Consider the following 27,060-nt stretch of genomic DNA (forward strand, 5'->3'; position numbering starts at 1 on the left):
TTACCATCTACTGAAGAGCAAAGTTCCTGCTCTAGAATAGACAAATACAGTGGTCAAACAAGAAATGTTCTGTCAGGCTGAGCAGCCCGACAGAATCTGTGGGAACTTAATGCAATGTCAGCACACTATGTAACAAGGCCTCACCCCTCAGACTGCACTGCTGTCAGTACAGCATTTACTGCCCTCATATCCTTTGAGTGCCACTGGAGGGAAGTGAAAGTCTCAAAGTTAGACACACAGTGCCATAATGGCTGGACAGCAATTGCAGCTTACAAGTGCTAGTAAGATTCTAGAGACAAAGACATGAAACGGCTCAAATGGCCCTCACACTACATAACTAATGTGTACCTTTCGATTCTCCTCAGCGACATTCGCAGAGGCAACTGAAGAGAGGGATTCCTGTGCCTCAGTTTGGTCTTCTCCCTCATCTTTTTCCTCTTCTTCATTATCCTCTAGTACTTCATCATCAGCCACAGAGCTACTGGTTTCTAGGAGAGTAGCAGCTTCTTCCTCCTCCTCCTCATCCTCCTCAACAAGCTCAGGTTCACAAGAATCAGTCACTATATCTGTCTCCTCAGAAGTGTGAACGGTATCATCAGCCGTGACGTCTTCAGAAGTGGTCTGACCTTCATCACCATCACCATCGCCTTCGGTAGTCTCACTAGTCTCTGTCTTTTTCTGCTTCTCTTTGACACCAGCTTTGCGGTCTGGAGAATGACCTCTCTTTCTATATATGAAAAAATAAAAAATAAATTGCAGGAATGACAAACCTTTGATAAAGTAAGGTGGCAACCATCATCCATCCTGCTACAAGCATCTGTCACTGGAGAGGAGGGGCTAATTTAAAGGGATTTAGACAGCTCTCTGAGAAATCTGGTTGCAGTATCCGCCCTGTAGTGCCAGCTGCAGTCACATGTATTACCCAGCGTAAGGTTACTCCAGTTGAGATGGGGCATTATGATCAGTCACTAGAAATACGTTAAGCAACTTCCACAGCTTATGCTCCTGTCTGCTTCTCTGGCTATAACCAGGAAAGATGAAGAAGGCATCACAAGTGTTTGGCAGCTGCTCACCGGCATCCCTATTCTGTCTATGGCCACCTTACACTACTCAAGGCTTGATACAGAAGTTTCATTAGGACCTGTTCCCAGTTTTAAACTCTAAACTATGAGGCATCAGCCGAATTTCAGAACAGTTCACATTTCCCTTTAAATATACTTGGTAACTGCAAAAGTCTCATCGTGCAAACTAACAGGATATTGTAGAATCTGGAAGACTGCCATACTTGTCTTGACAAGTCCGGCCATTACAAATTGGAACTTACCGGTTCTTTTCTTTTTGCTCAATAAGTTTGTTTGGGATCTGGAGAGAAGAAGAGTTCAAATTAATACAAATTTGGCAACAAGCTAAAGAAAGCCAAAAATACAAAACCGATGTCTCATTGCAGAAGATAAATCAAGGTAAAGTAAACCACTTAAAAGGGGTTGTCCGGGATTGGGGACATTGGTCTAATAGTACTGGACTGCCTTACACATTACAAACATGCATGTACTACCTTTTGCACATATTTCCCAAGCCCCCTTTTCACCCAGTAAATTCTTGGCCGGAAGTGACTGTTTTCTTGTTCTCAGTGACGTACCGGGTCCCTTGCAGGCGAGCAAAGCCTCCTCTTCCGCTGCTCAGGGAGCCCGGTGACGTCACTGGCAGCCCAAGTAATTATGCAGAGTGGATGGAGGGGCGGTAACTAGGCCGGCAACGGGCATGGAGCTTTTTAATGAATGGAGGCAGATCACTATGCTAGTTAGCATAGAAAACTCTGTTTTGACTGTAGGAGCTATGCTGCAGTATAAAAGCTACCTAAAAACATTGACTCGTCTAGTAACGGTGAGTACGTTTTTTTTTTTTTTAAATAAGTTCTATCCCGACAACCCCTTTAAAGAATTGTGGCGCCGACATTTTTTTCTGGCAGTTAAAACCAGATAACACTTTTTTTCTAATTATCTTCTGATTACTTTATTCTTTCCTGAAAATGATTATGGGGGGCGGCCATTTTGCCTGATCTGTTCTTAAAAACATTTAGAAAGCATTAAGAAAAACTGCTTTATGTTCCAGAGACACAATGGATTGACATCTATGGTAAAGTTGTCTAGCCATGCTCTGACCTGTGCAGAGGAAAGAATAGAGAAGATTTGACAATCGCCCGTCTTCTCTATACACAGAGGTGCTATTACAGGTAGGATTAAAATGACAGATAAGCAGCAACTGCAGTAAAGTGATCTGTACATACTAAAGACACCAATAATTGTCCAGATCTGGCCGTCTAAATGTGCCGATCACCTGATGAACGAGCGAAACGTTTGTTCATCAGGAGATCCTGTCGTTCATGGCTTCTGAGCAACAGATTGTGTGGTCTAAACCATGATCTGCTGCTCAGAAACCAGGATTCTGTATGAGGACCCCTTGCTCTCACAGTGAAGATCGCTCCATGTAAATGTGCGGTCTCCTTCACTGAATGCTTCCTTCTGGACAATCGGCTGCTCATTTGGCCCATCAAAATTCACCATCAAGGGGTTATCCGGGTTCATAGCTGAACCTGGAAATCTCTCTATTTTCAGCCCTCTGGCAGCCATGAAACAAGCTTTAGAGCATTTAATGCTCTGATGCTCTCCCTTGCCCTGGATCGTGCATGGCAAGGGCTCGTTTGCTTATTTCACACTGCTAGGTGGAGGCTTCCACTTAGCAGTGTTGCTGGTAACGTCACCGGCACTGACAGGCAGGTTTTAGGGCTGCCCTAGCCATTTTACAGGCAAGAGCAGCGCTAAAGTTCACCCATCAGTGCCGGTGACTACACCGGGCTCATGGCTAAACGGAGATTCCGGCTAGCAGTCCCCATGGAGAGCCTGGTATATCACTGGCTTTCCAAAAAAAAATTTAAAAAAAGCCTTTGCCCTGTGCAATTCAGCACAGGGCAAAGGAGGCATCGGAACATGAAATGCTCCAATGCTCATATCCGTGGGGCTGCCTGGGTGAAAATGGGGATATGTCCAGGTTCAGCTCTGAAGTGGCACCCATTATTAGGCTTAGCGGCCAGTGCGAAAACTGCAGCTTTTTATGCCTTTTGTTTTTAAATATAGATCTCATGGAAATTTTAAAACATCAAAAATTCTTTAAGAACAAGTTAAACATAAAAATGAGATTTAGACAATAGGTAATTTTTTGATGACACATTCTCTTTAGGATCTAGATCCAACCCCTTAAAGGGACACTGACAGGCCCAATAAACATATTTAGTTATTCCTATGCAGTCATAGATCTATTAAAGTGTATTCCAATGATATAAGAGTACCCCCTGTCCGCATTGTAAACCATGTAAAAACAACTTTATATTGATCTGTCAATCACATTTCTTTATGCCCAAGGGGAGTTTTTTCTCCTACCTTCTTGCCCAGCCGCGCCTCAACTGTCGATTCCTAGCGCCGCCCAGCTTATTATTATTCACTGCGCTGGGCGGCTTTTACATTCCCCGATTCTGTCACCCGAGAGAAGAGCGCTGGATTCAATTACAAGGTTGGGAGGGTGCCGGCGCATGCGCAGATGGTCCGATTGAGGCCGATGGCCATAAGTATCTATCAGGCATGCACGGGAACTGACAGGTTCAGGGAATGTAAGAGCCACCCATCGCAGTGAAGAATAATGAGCTGGGCGGCGCTAGGAATCGACAGTTGAGGCGCGGCTGGGCAAGAAGGTAGGAGAAAAAACGCCCCTTGGGCATAAAGAAATGTGATTGACAGATCAACATAGTGGTTTTTACATGGTTTACAATGCGGACAGGGGGTACTCATATCATTGGAATACACTTTAATAGATCTATGACTGCATAGGAATAACTAAATATGTTTATAGGGCCTGTCAGTGTCCCTTTAAGGCTGTATTACACCAACAGATTTTCTGACCAATCATGGTCAATTACACACACACACCAACCATTGGTCTGATTGGACAGAAATTGGTCAGATAACCTGCTGATGTAATACAACCCCTTAGGATGCTCAGCAAAAATTTAGGTCATCAGGACCTCTTTCCTTATCCCAGGGATGCTCAACCTGCGGCCCTCCAGGTGTTGCAAAACTACAACTCCCAGCCTGCCCTAATAGCTGTAGTCTGCTCAGGCATGTTGAGAGTTGTTTTGCAACAGCTGGAGGGCCGCAGGTTGGACATCCCTGGGATCAAATACAGTGAAATCACCAGACGTGAGCCACGAGGGGCTCCTTGGGATACAAGACATGGGTAGGGCAGATACAAGGCAGTGTACTGCCACGATTATGAAAAACTGCAGAAAAATGGTGGACTGGAGGCAAGTGTGGACGAGACCTTCGGGACTGGTATGAAGCAGCTTTTAGGAGGAAAGCTCTCCACTCAGAATGGATTACCTTTACTACATTCTTGTGCCCTCTCTAATACAAATACACAAAAGTAAAGATTTCAGCAACATCGCACAGCTTACCCTTAAAACCAGCTTCTTGTATCTTTCAGACAAGTCTACTTTCAATGTCTTTCCCTGGAACACTAGAGGGACTATTTCACAACGCTTCACCATGTCCTGAGCATCTTCCACCCTCTCCATTTCAATAAAAGCCTAAAAACAAAAAACACATTAATATTGCGGAAGAAACATGAAAATTACCTAACGACAACCTTCTATACACTTACCTGATTCCTCACTCTCATCAGAATATAGGTATTTACTTTCCCAAAGCTCTCGGCAAGACTAATGAGTGCAGAATCTGTGTAGCCATAACTGGGTAGCTTACTAAGATGCACAACACTGCCAGTTTCTTGTTTCTTTGGTTCAGGTTTTGTTTCAGGCTTTACTACTGCCTTCTAAAGAGAATAAAGTACAATAATTGAATACCGTTTGCAGATTTTGAAGTGTACCTGCCATTCCAGAATTAGTGATAGTGTTATTTCTCATGTCAGCACACCAACCATTATTTGCACCAATATCTCCCTCTGCAATCTCTCTCTAAATCCAAGTGGTCTCGGAGCCAGTGGATTGCGAACAGTCATTAGTATGTCTCACAAACACATACAGAAAAGATCCTGCTCCTCTATGACCATCTTTCATATATAAAAGAGGCAGCAGCACAGGAGACACAGAAGTAATGAAGGGTTTGTTTCGGGTATCAAACTTTCGATAACCAGTCGATACTTTTGTATCAATACCGGGATTTGCCTTTTAAAATCGATACTAGACTGCTACTGCACAGCCTAGTATCAGAGAACATGAGCGCGCTGCTATCAGCGCAGCCATGTTCCCTCAGCAGCACGGGGAGAAGGAAGCAGTCTCTCCCTCCCCTTGTGCCGCTTCCACCAATGAGAACGCAGAGGGACGGAGGAGGGGAGGGGCTGTGGCCACTGCACCACCAATGATGATAAACGTTTAATATACAAATACAGCCGGCGGCAGAAACATTGCTGGCACCCGGCCTGACAGGGCGCTGCGATCCGTGGCAATTAACCCCTCAGGTGCCGCACATGAGGGGTTAACTGCCGCTGATCGCAGCGCCCTGTCAGAGGTCGGGTGCCAGCAAGGCGTTTCTGCCGCCGGCTGTATTTGTATATTAAACGTTAATCATTGGTGGTGCAGTCTGTCCGCCATCCCTCCCCCCACCCCCTGGTTGTGATCGGTTACCATGGCAGCCAGGAAGCTACTGAAGCCCTGGCTGCCATAGTCAGCTCCCTGCTGCTGTATGCACAGAGCAGCAGGGACAGTGTAAGATCCTATCACCCTAATAGAGATCTATTAGGGTGAATAGGACAAGGGATTAAAAGATCCCAGGTCCTACCTCAAAGAAGGGAAATAATTACATAAACTGAAAAAAACATCAAAATAGTTTAAAATCACCCCCTTTCCCAATTTTACATATAAAATATATAAATAAAATTACATATTGCCACGTCCGAAAATGCTAAAAATTTTTAAAAAATCTTACGTGGTGAACACTTAAAAGAAAAAAGAAAACTGCGCGATTCGCCATTTTTAGTCACCTTGTCCCCCAAAAAAATAGGATATTATGGGCCGGACATTCCATTTTATTTTTTTGCGTGGTATCGATATCGCAATACTTTATGGTATCGAAACAACCCTAAAGTAATGAGCAGTGTAGATGTGAATCCAGCAGCAGAGCCCATAAAACACATGCCATTAGCGGCAGCAGAATCTCTAGATGCCGCCCTCAGCTGGCTCCATCTTCTATTAACCCCTTAAAGACCAGGCCTTTTTACATTTTTAATTTTTCCTTATGTTTCAAAAGCCAGAACTTCATTTTTCCGTTCACATAGCTATATGAGGGCTTATTTTTGGCGGGACAAGATGCATTTTTTTAATGCCATTATTTAATTTACCATGCCTTGTATTAGAAAACAGGGGGTGGGGGTAATAAAGTGTGTGTGACAAAATTGGAAAAAAATTAAATAAAAATCCACCAAGGTTTTTGTGGTTTTGATATCAGAGCGTTCACTATGCACAAAAAAAAAAAAAAAAAAAAAGCACCGACGTTCTTATTCTGCGTCTCAATACGAATGTGGCGATACCAAACTAATTGTTTTGAAAATTGTCACATTAGAAAAAAGGTTGATACGAAAGTGTGGCAAATCCAGCCACATTGAGAACCTATTTAAGTGAATTTTGGATATGTTATCCTCAAGTTATACTAGTTAAATTGATATAAGTTTTATGTATGTAACCTGTAAACTCACAAAGTTGTAAAAATGTATAAGAGTAACTTTCCAGCTTAGGAGATAGTTGAGAAGATACAGTGATTGACTCAATTAGCTCCAAACAGAGGGGAGGAATATGCTGGGTGGGTTTCTATTGTCCCATTGTGTAGTAACTTTTCAGTTTAGGAGATAATTGGGGAGATAGTGATTGATTCAATTATCTCCTAGACAGAGGGGAGGAATATGTGGGGGTTGTAACTACAATGTTATTGGTTAATGTATGATAATGTGTGTGTCCCTCTCCTTCATGGGAGCATGTAATAAAAAGGGCTGCAAGCTAGCAGCCAGTTAGTTCACCTCCAAGCTATGTGTCGTCTAGTTCTTGGAGGGATGGGATATATACACGCTACCTGCATTTCATTCTGATTGTTCCTGTCTACCAGCGGAGATACTGCACTTCACCCTGCCTCTCCGCTACAGAAAGGTAGTTCTGCAGATGAACAGACCAGCACAGCTGAACACAGACTATGTAGACATAGTGAGAACTTACCTTAATACGCTTATATTTTTGAGACAGATGGACACAAGCAGGCTTCCCCATGACAAGAGCTGGATTAGTACTGTAATAATCGACTACAGCCAGAGCGTCTTCTGTATTGGACATTTCAATGAATGCCTTTAAGATAAAAGACAATTGTAGCTTTAGGATCTAGTAAAGGTTTGTTCAGTAACGCTCTTTCTTATCAGAGTATATTCTCAGCATACAAAGTTATGCAAGTTTGAGAACTTGTCACTTTTCCCTATATTCAGGCCGCTTGAAGATTTTGGAAATCTGCACCATACAAACACGCCAGGACCCCCAGCCATCCATACCTCATTCATCTTGTTTAAAATCAAATGGTTGGTAATCTCTCCAAAAGGCTCTGCAAGCTTTAGAAGCTGGTTCTTCAGGTTCCTCCCTCGCTCAAAGTTTATGATATGAACAACTCTCCCTGTTCCCTGTTTGAAAAAAAATAAAAAATAATATCAGGTTCAGCGGAAACTGTCCCAACGTAAACCCCTAACAAGTTGAACGGTACATATTGAGACGCTAAAATCAGGGAGCCCATTCTGATGTTGTTTTCTAGACGTTCAGCATCATCCAGTAAGTTATGTTCTTCCCTGCAAGTGTCTTACATGGAGTTGTACATACCGGTCTGCTCTGAAAACGCCTTAGTCCAGGTACAGGTCCAGGTCCAGGTCCACGATCTTCCATACCTGAAATACATTAATATAAATGACACTATCACAGCATTTTACTTTAAATTGAGTTCAGTCCTTAATCCAGTTGAAGTATAAATACATAAGTAAGGATATACTCAGACCAAGCTTGGTGCACACCATGCTCTCTGAAGTGTTACCATACAGGTCACACTCACTAAACAAAGGAAAAAAACTGAAGATGGCCTCAATAGAAATTCTATGATCCAGTCTCTTCCAGCTGTGTAAGCGCTTTCTCCTCCACCCAGTGATTGGTGGGGAGAGGGGGTCTCAGCAGTTGGACCCCAACCAATCAAAGCCTTTGGTATGTCATTATGAGAGATCAAAAGCTTTGCTGAAGCACAGTGACATAAGGATTGTTTGTGGGATGCCTTTTATCAGAAAGCCAAAAATGGTTTGTCTACGTCCACAGAAGCCTATGGACATGACCGCTGCATGCTGGAATGTAGCATTTTAGCAAGTGTGTCATGACTGGGAAATGGGGTCTCTAGAGCAGGGATGACCAACCTGCGGCCCTCCAGCTGTTTTAAAACTACAACTCCCACCATGTCCTGCTGTAGGCTGTCTGGGCATGCAGGGAGTTGTAGTTATGCAACAGTTGGAGGGTCGCAGGTTGGGCATCCCTGCTCTAGAGGTTCCAAAGGGTCCTATCAATCTAAATTCAGTAGAACTCTGCAGGGCCTTATTGTGGCTTCTGAAACTAGCCTAAAGGAGGGGCAAATACACAGAAAATAAGATCAACAGAGTGCCTGTTGAGGAGTACTGCTTCTACAGACTCCAGATCCCTACACAGAACAGTCATGTCCCACAAACCTAGGTGAATCCTTTGGTTTACACGTCTTCCTTCGGGTCCGCCGCCCATCGCTAATAATGACTGTGGAGGCGGCGGGGGTGGTGGTGGTGGTCCCAGTAGTCCTGGGGCATGATTTGTGGACTGCCGCAGCACAGCCGTATCTCCCCTGTAAAAACATTAATAAACTTTTCATTCTGAGGCCATTACAGGAAAGACAATGCAAGAAGGCACTGCTAGCAGATACAGAGTGCCAACAAGTGATAGCGCTGTGTACACGGAAAGCCTTTACAGTCACACACACGCCCACATTAGCCGATACTTACATTCCATGTACCTTCCAATCTGGATATCTAGATTATAGGAAGGAAAAAAATAAAAAATGAGTCATATGTTACACTCCATATTTCCAGCTTCTATTCAGATAATTTAAGCCCAGAGGAAAATATCACCCTTTAGGCCGAATGCACACGACCGTGAGCGGTCCGTGGTATCCCGGCCTGGCATCTTGCTAAGAGCTGGAGCGCACAGCCTCATTGGTTGCTATGACGCCGTGCGCTTCGTGCCACCGCTGCAGTACAGCAATACACTTGTATGATCTATACGAGTGTATTACTGTAGTGCAGCGGTGGCACGAAGCGCACGGCATCATAGCAACCAATGACGCCGTGCGCTCCTGCTCTTAGCAAGATGCCAGGCCTGGATACCACGGACCGCTCACGTCCGTGTTCCACGGTCGTGTGCATTCGGCCTTAGGATATTGTATTGTAAGAGATTAAATTTTTTTTTTTTTTTTTTTTTTAAGTCTACTCCATTTTTATTTCAGGGCACATAGAACTTTCTTATTTAAAACCTGAGCAGATAGCAATTCTGCAGTTTGGGAGAGAAGAAGTGAAGGGTCAATTAAAGTGGGGGGGGGGGGGTGGGAAGAAGAAAACGATTTTAGTTTTCCTTATTTGCCCATACCCAAAAAAAATGTAACCCTTTAGAACGGTGATGTAAAATACGGGCAAACTGCCCTATTTCGGAAATACGTCTACCTCCCTGCAGACAACTTTTGGACGTGAATAATCATCCAAGTGGCCGAGGCCAAAAGCTAGATAGGACTGGGGTACAACGACTAAAATTGGTATTTGTGGGTAATTTTTTCAGGTTTAGGAGTAGCAGATTCTGCCCCATAGGAATGCGTTAACCCCTTAAGCTAAGGTAACAGAGAAATCTGTCATAAGCAGGCGCCAGTTGCATCATGACATACATTAAGACTATCTCTTTGGCACTGCCCAATGTCCCCATGAGATGGCAGTGGGAGTTCAACTGTAATACAAGGCTGTTGAATTCCAGAAGTTTTAGATGCTGCAGGGGGTGGGGGCGCGACTAAGGCCAGGCGCCCAGAGTGCACAGCGTCATAGCAACTAATGACTCTGTGCACTCCGGGTGTCAGAAGGAGGGCAGGCTGGGCTTTCAGGGACCGTGCGTCCGTGGTTTAACTGAAGCGTGGCCCGGCTTGGGGGAGAGCCGGTCGCACAGGGGCAAATGAAGGGTGTTGGGGACTGATGGCAGGGGGTTTGTTGTGTTTTTATAAAGGAAAACAGTCTATTAATTAATTTTTTCTTATTAGAGTACTTAATTAATCGTAAAAATTAATCGGTAGAATACTAGATTGCTACAATAATTGTTAGCTGCAGCCCTATTTTACGGTATCGGGTTATGCCAAAAATAAGTGTATTATGTGTATACAACGTAGCATACATTAAAAAACCAAAAGTGCAATGGCGGAATTAGATTTTTTGGCGTTTAAGTTTTGTGATTACTTCAGTTTCCTTTGACAGTACAGAATTGAGATGTGCGACATCCGACCCTGCAGATCAAATTGCGAGCAGTGCCATCAATCGCAGCACATAAGTTAACGGCCTAACTGCACAGCCTCTGTGCCAGAAACTGTTAATATATGTGGGGCAGGTGGGAAACTGCTGTGACTGTTCCAAGCGATCACCGAGTGAGCCCATTGACTAATTGCATCTACCTAGCATTATGTTATTTCGACTGATATAAGTAGTGCTGCATATTTCAAATACACTTGTTAAAGCAAGCACTTAAAAGTGGTTCTCTCACTTCCGCAAATGGCATTTAGCATGTAGAGAAAGTTAATACAAGGCACTTACTAATGTATTGTTATTACCCATATTGCCTCCTTTGCTGGCTGGATTCATTTTTCCATCACATTATATACTGCTCGTTTCCATGGTTACAACTACCCTGCAGTCCAGCAGTGGTGGTCGTGCTTATACACTACAAGAGAAAGCACCAACCTATGTGTGCTCCTGGCAGTTGCATAGGCTGGCACTTTTTCCTATAGTGTGCAAGCACGACCACCATTGCTGGATTGAAGTGTGGTCATAACCCCTGGAAACGAGCAGTGTATAATGTGATGGAAAAATGAATCCAGCCAGCAAAGGAGGCAATATGGACAACAACAATACATTAGTAAGTGGCTGGTATTAACTTTCTCTACATGATAAATGCCACTTGTTTAAGTAAAACACCTTTAAGATAAAAGCATATACAGCATAGCAGCAACCTCATATATCTAAAATTGTATGTCCACATCTGCCATTTTCAGTGGTGTGCAAGTTTTGGTGACTGTTCCCTAAATTGGTTGATTACATTTTGCGTTAAAGAAGTACTTTAGGATCTTTTCCCCCCTTTGCCTATATAGGGCAGAATAGGCCATTATTAAAGAATATGGTTCTTGTGTATATGGGTTTTATTTGATGTGCAATTTGTGGGTTGTCAGCCATCCTAATTGCTCATTTCCCTCAGGTGTGGTTTAATCCTACATTTCCCATTATGCCTGGCTTTGCAGAGAGAGGGGTCCTATGTAAGGGCAGCCCTAAGATATCAGTGACATGGCTGCTGTCCCCTCACACTGCAGGGTCTCTAGGTTTTCCTATGTGATGCAGCTTGAGACTATCTGCCCGTTATCTCTCTCCAGTCAGCCTTAGGGTCCATTCACACGTCCGTAAGTGCTTTGCGGATCTGCAAAACACGGACACTGGCAATGTGCGTCCCGTATTTTGCGGACCGCACATTGCCAGCACTCTCGTAGAATGCCTTTTCTTGTCCGCAATTGTGGACAAGAATAGGATATGTTCTATAGCACATTCCGGCCCCATTGAAAATGAATGGGTCCGCACCTGTTCCACAAAATTGCAGAACGGATGCGGACGCGTGAATGGACCCTTACATGTAGGAAACCAGCGTGAAGAAAAAAAAAAAACCTTTGCTTCTTTGAGCGAATGTTCATCCACGTATGTTTTTTGCTCCAGCTTAATGGCTTTTAGATTTGATTTACTTGTATAGTAAAAGGTAACAAAATAAGGGGGGAGTGGGGCGCGTAATCTTGGCTGCTCTAATGGGCGTTTTGTGAGTGCTGAAAACATTTCCCACAAATAAAGATCTACTTTACTTTATAAATCAGGCAAAATCTTGACATTTTTCATAAAGATACACAAATCTAATAAAAATACATACACATCAAGCAGCAGCAGACGATGCCTTTTATGAGTTGGGCCATTAATATGATCATGCCAGCCCTATAATGAAAATAGAAATTAATTAATATCATACAAGATATTGCAATGGGGAAAATTCCTCAGTTTTGGGAAGTTACACCAGTTTTCCTTTGTCCAATTACAGAACCATATAACACAAAATGAATCCAAAAATCAGGATCCACATGACAGTCTATACCAGGGGTGGAACTGGTGTTGTGAAACTACAACTCCCAGCAAGCACACTTGCTCTTCTCAGAAGTGCTGGGAATTGACGTTTCACAACAGCTGGAGTGCCACTGGACTGTACAGTCCATAGGCTATACCACAAATGTAATAGGTTTAATACGTATCAGGAGAATGGGGGTACCTGTATCACTAGTAAAAGGAGCAGAGCAGTATTAAAAAACATGGCTGCTTTCTTCATATTGAAATTGTGCCCGCTACTGAAAGTTCAGTGCCACTTAATGAAACAGGACTAAGCTGCAATACCATACAAACCTCTAGACAGAGAGGACACTGCTTTAAGAAGAAAACAGCCATTTATTTTCTAATCCTGAGCAACCACTTCTTTAAAGGCGACCACACTCAGTGGAGGGTTGGCTGAGTAAGCTTGCTTGTCTCCTGTAGCACTGAGTGGAGAGAACGATACACATGCATGGCCACCTTGTCACTTAGTCCATAGCTGGCACTGCATCTGGAACCCCCATTCTACCAGTAAGTTGGAGTCCTTGAGGATGGGAACCCCAATAAATTAACCTGCATACATGTCAAAAAATGACTGAGATGGGAAACCCCTTTACGGGAAGGATATACGGTTCTGTAATAACTGGTGAACATTTTGCTCTTCTCTATTCTTACACTGTACAAAAAACATTGTGTGGTGAAGCATATCATAAAACTGTCAGGAAGAGTGGCCCAGTTGGCATTTAAGTGATATTGGTGCCGATCAGGAGAAACTGAAGCTAAAGCATTTGTAAAAGACAAGAATGTAATAGTTATGCAACACCTTGTTGCCCAGGGATAAAGTCCTTTAAAAGGGACTTTTTTGAAGTGAAAGCCCATGTGCAAAACGAGAAATATCAGTTGCCTGGAAGAGTTTAGAAATTTTGAGTGGAAATATGAAGGCAATTTCGGGATAATGTCAAGTTAAGATTTCGAGTATCCAGTCGTAAAAGAAACAAAAGTTTAAGTGATGCAATACAATGAGCAGAATGCATGTTCAAGTGCAAGAGCTCAGAATTGATCTTCAAACCACACCAAGTATCACCACCCTCCCGCAATTACTTGGCGAATAAATAGGAGGGAAGATGTAACATGTAATATTGGCCAGAATTACCATGAGGAGGGGTGCCCAGTGGCTTAGCCCCTAGAGGTTCTTCATCAAGACCTTCAATTACCATTTTGCCCTGGTTACGTTACATTGATCTCAAAGAGTCCTGGGAGTCACGCAACCTAGGATCCACCCCAAATGATGACCATGCCCTACAATACATTTCGGGTAGCCCAGTCACCAGAATTTGATGTAATGAAAGGATTTTCTCCTCAGATGTACATGAGACTTAAAGCCCAACCATCTAATTTAGAAGTGTAGATTGTATTAAACCATTTCCAGGCGAGACTGGGCTCCAAATGAAGTTAAAATATTTTGGAACAAAAACACTTGTGTATAGAACAATGCTGAATGGTACGGAAATTGCCAGTACACAGAAGACAAGAGGTAATGCCATTTGAAGGAAAACCGGGAGGAAGAGTAGCGAGACAAAAATGGATTTTGGCAGATGAACATACGCATTACGTAGACCAAATATGAACATTGCTCACTTGAGAAAGTACCATTTAAGAGAAGTGGAAAAAATTACAGTAAGTGTTTTTAAGGTCTGCGTGAACCTAAAGCATAAGATCTATCACGACTTCTATGGATAAGTAAGGTTTTATGGCCAAAATAAACTATTGAGGTAGGGACTCACCTTCTTAGTATGTACTGGTATGTCACAGAGGGAACAGAGATAGGGAAAATCTTTTGGCGATAGTCCATGGAAATCATCAATGTTTCTAATGGATGGCATTCCTCTTGCCTTGTCAAAGGCAGATCGTTCTTGTGGTTGGCTGTAGCCCATGGGCTCATAATCCGTACCAAGCTTACGGAAAGAAGTATCAGATAAGAAACGGTCGTCTCTATACCTTTCCCGATCTCTTAGGCGGTCGTCTAAATCCAGTCTTTCGCGATAAGGAGGCTCTCGAGCACGGCTCCCATGGTCATAATCGACCACATGGTCGAGACCAGATGAGCGTTCAACAAAACTCTCTCTTCTGAATGGTCTTACATCATCATCCCAGTCACTGCTAGACACTCTCAATGGCTCTCTAGGAAGTCTCTCTCTGTAACTTATCATAGACATGTCTTCTGACCTCCTCCTTTTAATCTGCTGAATAAGCTGTGGTAAACTTTCAGGGGTAATCTTCTCCTCAGGATAGCGACTTAATTCATCCAAGTCCCTAGAGGACAGACCAAAGCTGGCCAAGATCTTATTGGCCTGATTGGGGTCTCCCCTAGGTTGAGATGGCATAGGAGGAGGTGCCCTGTTACCGATGTTAAATATGGATGGCAAGTTTTTGGAGGAGGAGGGACCAGAAGGCAAATTACGAGAGCCTTGCTGACTAAATTTAGGGCCAGAACTGACGTTCATAAAGTCTCTGCCTAAAGAAGAATGGGAAAAGGGCTTCGACATGGTTGTTCTATTGCCCTGATTCATGGCAATAAGGAGAATAAGAACGAGAAGGTCCCGAGAACGAGTGTATTTAACCTTGAGAATGTGGATATGAGGAAGACCGAAGTATCTTCGTTAAGTAGAAAGGCGGCACAAAATTCTGTAGAAAAACAAGTAATTTTAGTCAGCACAACAGTAATCTGGATAAAATCAGAAAAATAGGATTAAAATTAACATTTCTTTAAATATACAGTCATGAATGACAAAAGTGCAATGATCCGTCAAACAGAAGTGCAGCTAAGCAGATAGTGAGCGGAAAGGGAGATGGAAGGCAGAGACAGCTCTACATGAGACTTTGATTTGGACTATTAGAACATACAATACTTCAAGTGTCCATATTCTGATACAACATACCAGAGTTAAAAGGACACCAACTTCCAAAAAAAAAAATATATATATATATAATTGACACACAAGAACATCCAGAACTACACCAAGGCAAGATTCAGCGTGCGCGGTATGGGGAAAAGTGTTTAGACCAATGTATTTCATTGGGTGAGCATTATATGGGTAAACTTTGAAATGTACAAAATCTTTTACTGGAAACTGAAAATACCTTACTTCACATCTACCAACACTTCTAGATCTTCCCACATGTCCTAAAAGTACCAAATGAGGCAAAGTGTGGAAGTATGCTCTTCCAAAAACAGGTGGTAGTGGGTTCAAAAAGTCCATGTATGATTTATCAAGATGCACTGAATTGCTTATCTAATTGATAAATCCACACCTAGTCTATTCCCTCAACATTACTTTGTTGCAGGCATTTGTTTGAATGGTAGACTGAAAATTGAGATTACACCCACTTGTAATCAGTTTTCCTTGAGCCCATGACAGCACCCCATCATCCACAGTTGTTGGGAAGAACCAAGGAAATAAAACACCAAAATTTAGAATTTTCACGTATGTACAAATAATCAGACCAGGGGTGGGGAAAAAGTGGGTTCTCTCATGAGCTCAAGAGTAACAGACCACCAGTGAGTGCAATATCAATTTTCCCCAACACCCAAAAGGTAACACTCCTTGACTAGAAGACCTAGGGAGGGACCACCGCTTGTAAAGTCAATGACTAGATAGATCTCACTGGAAGAAAACTGGATCCTGTAGTGTTTAATCTTGTACAAGGAGAACTCCAGGTAGCCGCACTATAGATATGATTGATACATAAGCCTTCATTGCCCAAGAAATGGACAATGAACGTGCGGGCAACCTACCTGAGTAGGAAATGGCTATCAAAAAGCCAACATATGCTTAAACTGGACCAGCAGCCATGATAATTTTTCTCCAGTCTTGGGTGGCCTTTAAAGTGAATGTTTCATCAGAATATGACCTATTCTTTAAATCATATTTTTATGTAAAATGCTTCAGAGCATTTTTGGTGGTTATTTTTAATTTTCCATGTCAATATCTATATTTAAACCAAAACGATAAAATCTTGCAGTTTTCTCAATGGCCACTGATAATAGATGCCACTTCATGTCTGTAAAGATCACTTTACTGCAGTTATACAGATAACCTCATTATATCACCTCTGTGTAAAGACAACACAGGATCTACGATTCACAATAGGTTTTATCACAGCTTATTAGCTCCCTCCTGACCTCTGCACAGGTCACTAACCATGCCTAGAAAACTCCCACAGAAGTCAATGACGTCCCTTCAGACCATTGTGTTTATGGCCCATGGGGCTGCTGTACACAATTTTATTTTATTTATTTTTTAGAATAAGTTTTTATTGAGATATTTTCAAACAAGCATAGTTAATCCTCACACGCAGGTGAGAAAGCTCACATGAAGGCATACATGTATTCTGTACACTATTTTTGCAATGCTCTCTAAATGCTGTGAACAGCACAGGCAAGATGGCCGCCCCTATAACAATGTTCAGGAGATAGATTTATTTTTATTTTATTCTATAATTAGAAAATAAAAACAGGATGTGTGTCACTATCTAATTTTAACTGGCAGATAACCTTTTTTGGTGACCTTTCCTTTAAAGGGGTTGTCTCACCTCAGTAATCACCATTTAATCACTTACTTGTAGTCCTAGGATGGTTTCTGTATTACTCTATATAGTGCCTCCATTTCATGCTAGTTTCTAAAAGTTACGGCCACCGCTGTAATATTATCAGCAATGGCCGCGCAGGCGCACAGAAAGCCTATCGGCCGGCTGATCTGGTGGCCGGGTTTCACAGGAGCGTTACCACAAGCTCATAGGATTTAAAGGGTGCGCGCGCGCACACAAGCAAGGGTCAGGGTTGCATCCTCCCTGCCCACTGCCTTCAGCTCAGCCCCCAGCAAGCAGGGAACCGAGGCCCCAAGAGACCCTGTAAATAAGGAGGCGAGACAACCCCTTTAAGAACTAGAGAAGACACCATCTAAAATCTAAACAGTGGAATTGGAATTCTCTCTCTCATTCTTACTACTGTGGGGAAGGAAGAAAGGAGAAAAGGGCTAATTAGGGCAGATTGGGAGAGAAGGCGTTTCTCACACCCTTCTAGCTAATGTAACGGCTAGGAACAATGGTATGTTTAGGGTAAGGATCTAACTAGGATGATCTTGATTAGGAAGAGTCACACATTCAGCCATCTTCTTTGCAGCTTATGGCAGTAGTGAAACACTCACCTGTTCCAGCAACACACATTATAATGGAGAGACACTGACGTGCAAACTAGGGACATGTGGCCCCATCTTCTCAGGTAGGAGTCCTGGAGGTGGATTTATTGATACCATTCATGTCCTTGATGGTAATACCCCTTTTTCAGTCCCTTAGGAATAGTTTATTCGGACAACGCTGCCTTAGGACAAGAAAAGGTTGGGGGTCCCTGCTTTACAGCAACCACAAAGTGCCATAGATACAATAGACAGAAGGGGACACTTATGGGAGTTTTCTAGGCATTTTGTGACCTGTGCAGAGGTAACTGTACAAGGAAGGAACAGAGCAGATTTAGCAGTCACCTACTGTGAATGGTGCAATCCAGTGTTATATAGGTAGTCAATATATTCCTGCTTGTGATGATTATGAGAGGACTGTAGAAGAGTCATCTGTTAAAGGGTTTCTGTCACCAGAAATTCCTAAATTAAAACTGGCTGACATTAGCGATGTGCTAATGTCAGCTAAACTTAGTCTATTCCTAGTTTTAGCCGTGCCCCAGTTACTCCATAAATGTAACTTTTATAATATGCAAATTAGCCTCTAGGCGCGGGGGTGCGTTGCTCCTGCTCCTAGAGGCTCTGTTCTCCCACCAAGTCTTGATTGACAGGGCCAGGCAGCGTTCACATCCTCCTGCCGGCCCTGAGTGCATGGTAAATCTCGCACCTGCGCCGTGCAGTGTTCAGCGCAGGCGCAGTAAGGAAGACGGCAGCCAGTGAGCGTCCTTCCTTCACTATGCCTGCGCCGAATACCAAACGGCACGGCGCAGGAGCAAGATTTACCATACACTCAGGGCCAGCAGGAGGATGCAAAAGCTGCCTGGCCCCGTCAATCAAGACTTGGAGGGAGGTGACAGAGGTGAGAGAACGGAGCTTCTAGGAGCAGGAATTTGCGGACCGCAAAAACGGCACGGTCGTGTGCATGAGCCCTAATAGTAACCTCCTCTAGTAGCTCCACACATAATGGACAACATGGGGTTAATGCGTGAGGTACATGATGGAGTTACTTACAATTAAATGATAAAACAAGGTTTTATCGATTCAGACCTATCACGTGCCTCACATTACTAGTAAATAGTCACATCTACCTCATGTGTGAGGAGGCACATGATGGGGGTTACTTAGTAGGCCGTCTGCACACCACATGACCTTATCCATTTTGCAGCCCGCAAATTGTGGATCTGCAAAGTACAGAAGCAGTCCGTATGCATCCCGCTGTAAAAAAGCCCATTCTTGTCCGCAAAACAGACAAGAATAGGACATGTTTATCTTTTTTGCGGGGCTGCGGAACAAACATATGGACGCAGACAGCACACTGTGTTGAGTTTTTTTGGAGGACCTATAGAAATTAACAGGTCCGTGTGCGATCCATAAAAAAAATGTGGATCAAATGCGGACCAAAAATACGGTTGTGTGAATGGGGCCTTAGACTATTTTCACTCTGTATCTGACCCACATTTTTGTGGGTTCACCGCAGTCATATGTCCATCTTGCAGTCCTACAAAAAAAAAAATTGAACATGTCCTATTCTTGTGCATTTTGCAGACAAGAATAAGACATGGTTACAATGGGTCCACACAAAAAAAACACGGATCCAATACGACCTCATCCGTCTTTTTTGAGGATCTGTGTTTTGTGGACCGCAAAATACATACGGTCGTGCGGAGGCACATAGAAGTACTGAAGTAATATCACCATGCGCCTCAAATTGATACAGGCACAGTAGAGTCTAGACTCCATGAAGCACACCAATATTACCAGCTTGTGAGGCAACTCCACAGCAGCAAGATCTCCTGAATAGGATAAAGGACCTCTGATGACATCACGTGAGTAACATATGGAGGCTACTGGCCCCATGGTAATGACACCATGAGAAGTATGGACCCAGGGCTCCAGATGGCGACCAAAATGGTCGCCAATGCAACTTAGAATTGGTAAGTGGGGAGCCTAGACCCTCCGCTGCTCTGCCGCTTTCACATTAAACTGACATGGGACGCGCTGCTGTCAGCGCGTGCTATGTTCTTCTCAAAAGCACAGGGGAGAAGGAGGCAGTCCCTCCCCCCTGTGCCCCTGCCACCAATGGGCTGATAGCAGGGAGGAGGAGGGGAGGGGCTGTGGCCACTGCACCACCAATTAATAAATCGCAGACTGCGCTGCAGATGTTCCGATTCCTGTGCGGCCGCGTGACTTCCGGTATGGCGTTCTGGCAAGGTATATAAATCTGGCAGAAAACCGGCCATATCCCATACCCAGCCTCTATGACTGCGCGCTACGATCAGCCGCTATTAAACCCTCAGGTGCGGCACCTGGGGGGTTAATAGTGGCAGATCGCAGCGCGCAGTCATAGAGGCTGGGTATGGGATATGGCCGGCACCCGCAGCGCAGCCTGTGTTTGTATTAAGCATAAACGATATTCATTGGTGGCACAGTGCACCGAACCCCCCCCCCCCCCCCCCCAAACATTATAAAGTAGAATCATTGGTGGCGCAGTTTTTTGATTCATTTTTTTTGTCTGGAGCCCTGGGACCCCTCATATATTGCACAAATCCCCTCCACTCCTATTCTTCACCTTCCCTCAGCTTTTTCATTGGTGGCAGTGGCCAGCCATGTCACAGTGGGAAGAGAGGGATGTCCTCCCTCCGTCTCCAATGTGCAGCCACTGATGAGAATACGGCGTGCGCCATGATCGCTGATACAAACTGACGCTAAGCTGCACAATAGGGCAGCTTTGTTTCGAAAAACAGATCATCCTGGTACTGGACTGAACCTCTGCCACACCATCGAAAAAATACTTAGTCTTCGAAACCTGGTGCAACCCTAGAGGGGAACGAGCCTTAGGGCTCATGCACACGAGAGTAGGGGCTCCGTGCTGGGAACCGCAAACAGTCCACAATGCACATGCACCAGCCATGTGCACTCAGTTAGCAGATGCGGACCAACTGACTTGAATGGGTCCCACAAGTTATGGCCAAAGATAAAACATGTTCTATGTTTCTGCGGTGCAGAGGCATGGACCCGAAAGTCCGCAGAACTTTGCAGGGCTTTTGATCCGTGTCTCCGCTCCACAAAAGATGGGTGAAGTCCCATCTTCAGTCGTATATTGTGGACCTATTCAAGTCAACGGCTCTGCGCTTGCACCACGGAGTGCACATGGCCAGTGCTTGTATATTGCCGCCCCACCGATTATGGTCTACTGAGCCAGTATGGCCATGAGCCCTTAGTGAGGGGGAGCCTGGAGAGTCACTGTAAAGGTACACCAATAGAAAAGAGAAAACCTGGGAACATTCCTCCATTTGTGAAGTCTGCAGAAGCTCCTACAAAGCTCATGGTTTCTCAGACAGCCATCTACAACCTGCAGAAAATGTGGGCCTTAAAGGGATGTGGTCAACTCTCATCTGATGTTAATTACTGTCAGTATTGGGAAATTTGTCTACTGTATACATAAAAAATATGCCAGTCCCCTTCTTCTGATCAAATGTTAACGATCCTATTCTCAGATGGGAGGGGGAGATAGGTAGGCACTGGATGCTGAAAGTAAGAAGGCTATGAACACTACAGATACCAGACATCGTTGTGGAGCCTCAACTATGCCATATTACTGAAGGCAGAGGGATCAAGTCAGAGCACGACCATCTAAAACAGACCCCCATCACCCTTCTGTCTGTCTTCACCACCAGCGGTGGGCTGGGGACTTGCTGTACAAGACAGGAGATCTGGCCGAGGAAAAGCGGTCATGCTGTACGCACAGGTGCACGTCATATCCAGATACACAACCTGTACGTACGGCTACTGGGACCGCAGGAAGATCAGGAGACGATCACACACCTTACCAGGTGATCCCTGGAGCCCGGAGTTATTTGCAGACCAAAAACTGGAATTGAGGGGGACGGGCTGCTTTAAAAGGTTAGCCACTTTACATATAATTTGAAAGGCGGAGGAACACATCAACGGACCAATACACAATCATTAAAAAGGACCTTTCATCTCTTCTGATGTCCAAGTAACTACTACACAGCGAGTCCACCAGCAGAATAGTGAGTGCAGCTCTGGAGTATAATACAGGATGTAACCCAGGATTAGTAATGTATGTACACACGGACACCACCAGCAGAATAGGGAGTGCAGCTCTGGAGTATAATACAGGATGTAACTCAGGATCAGTACAGGATAAGTAGTGTAATGTATGTACACAAAGACTCCACCAGCAGAATAGGGAGTGCAGCTCTGGAGTATAATACAGGATGTAACTCAGGATCAGTACAGGATAAGTAATATATGTACACAGTGACTCCACCAGCAGAATAGTGAGTGCGGCTCGAATATAATACAGGATGAGTACAGGATAAGTAGTGTATGTACACAGGGACTCCATTAGCAGAATAGCGAGTGCAGCTCTGGAGTATAATACAGGATGTAACTCAGGATCAGTACAGAATAAGTAATGTATTTACACAGACTCCACCGGCAGAATAGAGAGCGCGGCTCTGGAGTATAATACAGGATAAGTAGTGTTTGTACACAGGGACTCCATTAGCAGAATAGTGAGTGCAGCTCTGGAGTATAATACAGGATGTAACTCATGATCAGTACAGAATAAGTAATGTATTTACACAGACTCCACCGACAGAATAGTGAGTGCGGCTCTGGAGTATAATACAGGATGTAGTTCAGGAGGAGTACAGGATAAGTAATGTAATGAATATACACAGTTACTCCACCAGCAGAATAGTGAGTGCGGCTCTGGAGTATAATACAGGATGAGTACAGGATAAGTAGTGTATGTACACAGGGACTCCATTAGCAGAATAGGGAATGAAGCTCTGGAGTATAATACAAGCAGGATCAGTACAGGATAAGTAATGTATGTACACTGACTCAGCCAGGCATTTACACAGGTTAAATATATACAAACTACAGTAAAAGATTACCATTTCTTCTGTAGAACCTGCAACAAACAGTAGGGAAATAACACACACAAAAGTAAAAAGGGAATTTCCAGGATATGGACAAATTAAGCGAAGAGACAAAATGCCATACAATAAACCAATGCTCACAGCCCCGGCAGCTCTATTGCGGTATTTTCCTACAGCACTGACCTGCTGTACATGCCGACATCATAGGAATGGTAGAGACAGGAGTTTAACAGATAAAGGATTTACATCTCACAATTCATGGGAACAATCTGAGGAACCAGCTCAACACTCATTATCGGGGGAGACCAGATTTCATGCAGCACATTAAATCTGGGTTCGGGGGCAATGCTGTGTAACCAGCTGCTCCCCAGAAACCACGAATCTGTCCGAGGCTGCGCGATGCCGGAAGCCATCACTCCTCCCTATACACTGGAGGGGATTGCTGCATGTGAATGCAGTTCTTCACCTCTACTGACGAGCAGGCAGTTATTGGGAAGGAACAGTCCTGTTCCCGATAATTGCCAGCTCAGTAAGGGCTCGTTCACACAAACGTGTGCTGCCCGTTGCCGTATTGCGGACCGCATTTGCGGATCCGCACTACACAGGCACAGTTCCGTGTGCATTCCACATCACGGATGCAGACACATTCACTGCAATGGGTCCGCAAATCCGGAACACTACGGAGTGCTTCCTGGGGTTCCGATCCGTGCCTCCGCACCGCTAAAAGATAGAACATGTTCTATCTTTTTGCGGAACGGAGGGACCGCGGACCCATTAAAGTGAATGGTCCACGATCCCCATGCCGCTGGGCCACGGTCTGTGCCAATGCATTGCGACCGCAATTTGCGGTCCGCAGCACAGGCTTCACACAGTCGTGTGAACGAGCCCTAAGGCAGTGTAAATGCATAATAAGGGTATGTCCACACGGTCGGATTTTGTAATATCTCTGGGGGAGATCTATCAAGATGGCATTTCTAATGCCAGTCTTTAGTCAGTGATGACATGAAATGTACCAAAATTAAGATACCAGCCCCTTATTAACTTTGGCACATCTTAGCAGGTGTATGCCACTTAAGGCCCACCCCTCAGGCCCATGCTCCGCCAACTTAACTGGAAAATGTGGCAGAGGAAACAGGGAAAAACGGGCTTGAAGCCACAATTCAGGTGCAGCCCGATAAGCATTGTTTAATAAGGGCTCATGCACGCAGTATACGGGCACCGTATAGCCGAGACAGGGCCCTGCACCCGTTATGTACCCTCACTACCTCCTGGCAGAGGTGCCACATGGACATCAGCTTCAGCTGCTTCAACACAATCTCCAGAGTCTTAAAGTGGTTGTTAGGAACAGCAATCTACGGATGAGAGTGAGTGCACATGGAATGCACACAGCAATACGGACACGGTCGTGTGCATAAGTGCGCAATCAGACGACCAAAGTGTTTTGCGGATCCGCAAAACACAAATACCGACATATGCGTTTCGCAATTTGCGGACAGCAAATAGCCGCAACCATAATAGAAAACGTGGACAAGAATAGGACATGCTCTCTCTTTTCTACGGAGCCGCGGAAATACAGTTCCACAAGATGCAGACCCAGAATGCACCCTTACACTTAAGGCTACTTTCACACTCGCGTTTTGGCATTCTGTTTGTGAGATCAGTCCAGGGCTCTCACAAGCGGTCCAAAACGGATCAGTTTGCATTCTAATGCGATCTGAATGGAAAAGGATCCGTTCAGAATACATCAGTTCTGTGACACCAAAACACTGCTTGCGTCTGCTGGAACCGAGCCAATGGGGACGGATCCGTTTTCTCTGCACAATAGAAAACGGATCCGTCCTGGCACACAATGTAAGGGTACTTTCACACTTGCGTTGTTTGATCTGATCAGTCTGACAAATGCATTGCAATACCGGATCCGTTTTTCTGGTGTCATCCGGAAAAACAGATCTGGTATTTATAATTTTTCACATTTTTAAAGGTCTGCGCACGCGTTTTACCGGAACACTTGTTACCGGATGCGGCATTAAGGCAAATGTTCCAGAATTTTGGCTGGAGAAAATACCGCAGCATGCTGCGGTATTTTCTCCGTCCAAATACCATAAAAGTGACTGAACTGAAGAAACGCTGAACGGATTGCTCTCCATTCAGAATGCATTAGGATAAAACCGATCAGTTCTTTCCCGGTATTGAGCCCTTTTGACGAAACTCTATGCCGAAAAAGAATAACGCTAGTGTAAAAGTACCCTAAGGCTACTCTAACACTGGCGTTTTGGCTTGCCACCTGTGAGATCTGTTTCAGGGCTCTCACAAGCGGCCCAAAACGGATCAGTTCAGCCCCAATGCATTCTGAATGGATAAGGATCCGTTCAGAATGCAGTTTGGCTCCGTTCCGCTCTGGAGGCGGACACCAAAACGCTGCTTGCAATGGGGACGGATCCGTTTTCACTGACAATAGAAAACGGATCCGTCCTCCATTGACTTTCAATGGTGTTCATGACGGATCCGTCTCAGCTATGTTAGGCTACTTTCACACTTGCGGCAGTGTGATCCGGCGGGCAGTTCCGTCGTCGGAACTGCCTGCCGGATCCGCCGCTGACTTAAAGCATTTGTGAGACGGATCCGGATCAGTCTCACAAATGCATTGCAAGGACGGATCCGTCTCTCGGCCTGTCATGCGGACAGACGGATCCGTCTTGTACAATTTTACTGGTCTGCGCAGGCCGGAAGGACAGATCCGGCATTCTGAATGCCGGATCCGGCACTAATACATTCCTATGGGAAAAAATGCTGGATCCAGCATTCAGGCAAATCAGTTTTTTTCGCCGGAGAGAAAACCGTTGCATGCTGCGGTTTTCTCTTTTGCCTGATCAGTCAAAACGACTGAACTGAAGACATCCTGATGCAAACTGAACGGATTACTCTCCATTAGAATGCATGGGGATAAAACTGATCAGTTCTTTTCCGGTATAGAGCCCCTGTGACGGAACTCAGTGCCGAAAAAAAAAAACGCAAGTGTGAAAGTACCCCTACAGATAATACAAACGGATCTGTTCTGAACGGATGCAGACGGTTGAATTATCTGAACGGATCCATGATGGATCCGCACAAAACACGAGTGTTATAATGAGGAACACATAGGCATTTTTCATAGCAGTCACCGGTAAGGCCTCTTTCACACTTGCGTTGTCCGGATCCGGCGTGCACTCCATTTGCCGGAATTACACGCCGGATCCGGAAAAACGCAAGTGTACTGAAAGCATTTGAAGACGGAGCCGTCTTCAAAATGCGTTCAGTGTTACTATGGCACCCAGGACGCTATTAAAGTCCTGGTTGCCATGCGGGGAGCGGTATACTTACAGTCCGTGCGGCTCCCTCCAGAATGACGTCAGAGCGCCCCATGCACATTGATGACGTGATCCATGCGCTTGGGGCGCCCTGACGTCACTCTGGGGAGCCGCACGGAAGGTAAGTACACTGCTCCCCGCTCCCCACTACACTTTACCATGGCTGCCAGGACTTTAGCGTCCCGGCAGCCCTGGTAACCATTCAGAAAAAGCTAAACGTCGGATCCGGCAATGCGCCGAAACGACGTTTAGCTTAAGGCCGGATCCGGATCAATGCCTTTCAATGGGCATTAATTCCGGATCCGGCCTTGCGGCAAGTGTTCAGGATTTTTGCCTGGAGCAAAAAGCGCAGCATGCTGCAGTATTTTCTCCGGCCAAAAAACGTTCTGTTGCGGAACTGAAGACATCCTGATGCATCCTGAACGGATTTCACACCATTCAGAATGCATTAGGATAATCCTGATCAGGATTCTTCCGGCATAGAGCCCTGACGACGGAACTCTATGCCGGAAGAAAAGAACGCAGGTGTGAAAGAGCCCTAAGCACCTCATGTAATGTACACTAAGGGGACATCAGCTGGCTGCTCAGGGTGAAGTAAACAGGTATTAGTAATATACACGAGGAGCACAATGAGAGGCCCAGGCCCCATTTCAGAGACCGCGCTGCAAACCCAAAATGGAGGCCGGGCCTCTCCTCGGGAGCTCGCCGCCATGCAGAGTAACACTAGGGTTGTCCTCACCAGCGCCCCGCTCCGCACACACCGTCACCGCTTCACGATCACACGAGGCAGATGCGCAGATCCGAACGCGCGGCCTGAAAACCGTCTGCTTTCACCACTTCCGGTTCCGGGTTGATGGTCAAGGCATGGGCGGGGCTAAGTGTACCATAGAGTTTACGGCCGTGAATGACGTGTGTCCTGTGGAGATTGCGACATTAGATGGAAACTCCACTGCGCCCTTTGTATGTTGGTTGCGTGTGTTATTGCAACTGTACCGAATAGGTCTGAGATGTAATACCGGACACTGCCACAGGTTGGAGTGGCGCTGTTTCTAGTTCTAA

At 44.8% G+C, this 27,060-nt stretch overlaps 1 protein-coding gene across 1 annotated transcript in view; it reads right to left on the reverse strand.

Annotated features, from left to right (window-relative positions):
• MATR3 (matrin 3) overlaps positions 1 to 26,853 on the reverse strand; it is a 30,962-nt gene extending 4,109 nt beyond the window's left edge. Inside the window, exons 1-12 of the mRNA XM_040439185.1 lie at positions 26,741 to 26,853; positions 14,292 to 15,192; positions 12,302 to 12,363; positions 9,097 to 9,123; positions 8,794 to 8,939; positions 7,913 to 7,977; positions 7,594 to 7,719; positions 7,271 to 7,396; positions 4,711 to 4,881; positions 4,505 to 4,636; positions 1,325 to 1,362; positions 349 to 727 (exon numbers count right to left, since the gene is read on the reverse strand). Of these exons, the coding sequence (XP_040295119.1) occupies positions 349 to 727; positions 1,325 to 1,362; positions 4,505 to 4,636; positions 4,711 to 4,881; positions 7,271 to 7,396; positions 7,594 to 7,719; positions 7,913 to 7,977; positions 8,794 to 8,939; positions 9,097 to 9,123; positions 12,302 to 12,363; positions 14,292 to 15,077 (2,058 nt within the window). The 5' untranslated portion in view covers positions 15,078 to 15,192; positions 26,741 to 26,853. The remainder of the gene's footprint in view (positions 1 to 348; positions 728 to 1,324; positions 1,363 to 4,504; positions 4,637 to 4,710; positions 4,882 to 7,270; positions 7,397 to 7,593; positions 7,720 to 7,912; positions 7,978 to 8,793; positions 8,940 to 9,096; positions 9,124 to 12,301; positions 12,364 to 14,291; positions 15,193 to 26,740) is intronic.
• Positions 26,854 to 27,060: the final 207 nt, after the last annotated feature.

This window comes from Bufo bufo, chromosome 1 (genome assembly GCF_905171765.1).
Source record: "Bufo bufo chromosome 1, aBufBuf1.1, whole genome shotgun sequence".
NCBI classification, from domain to species: domain Eukaryota; kingdom Metazoa; phylum Chordata; class Amphibia; order Anura; family Bufonidae; genus Bufo; species Bufo bufo.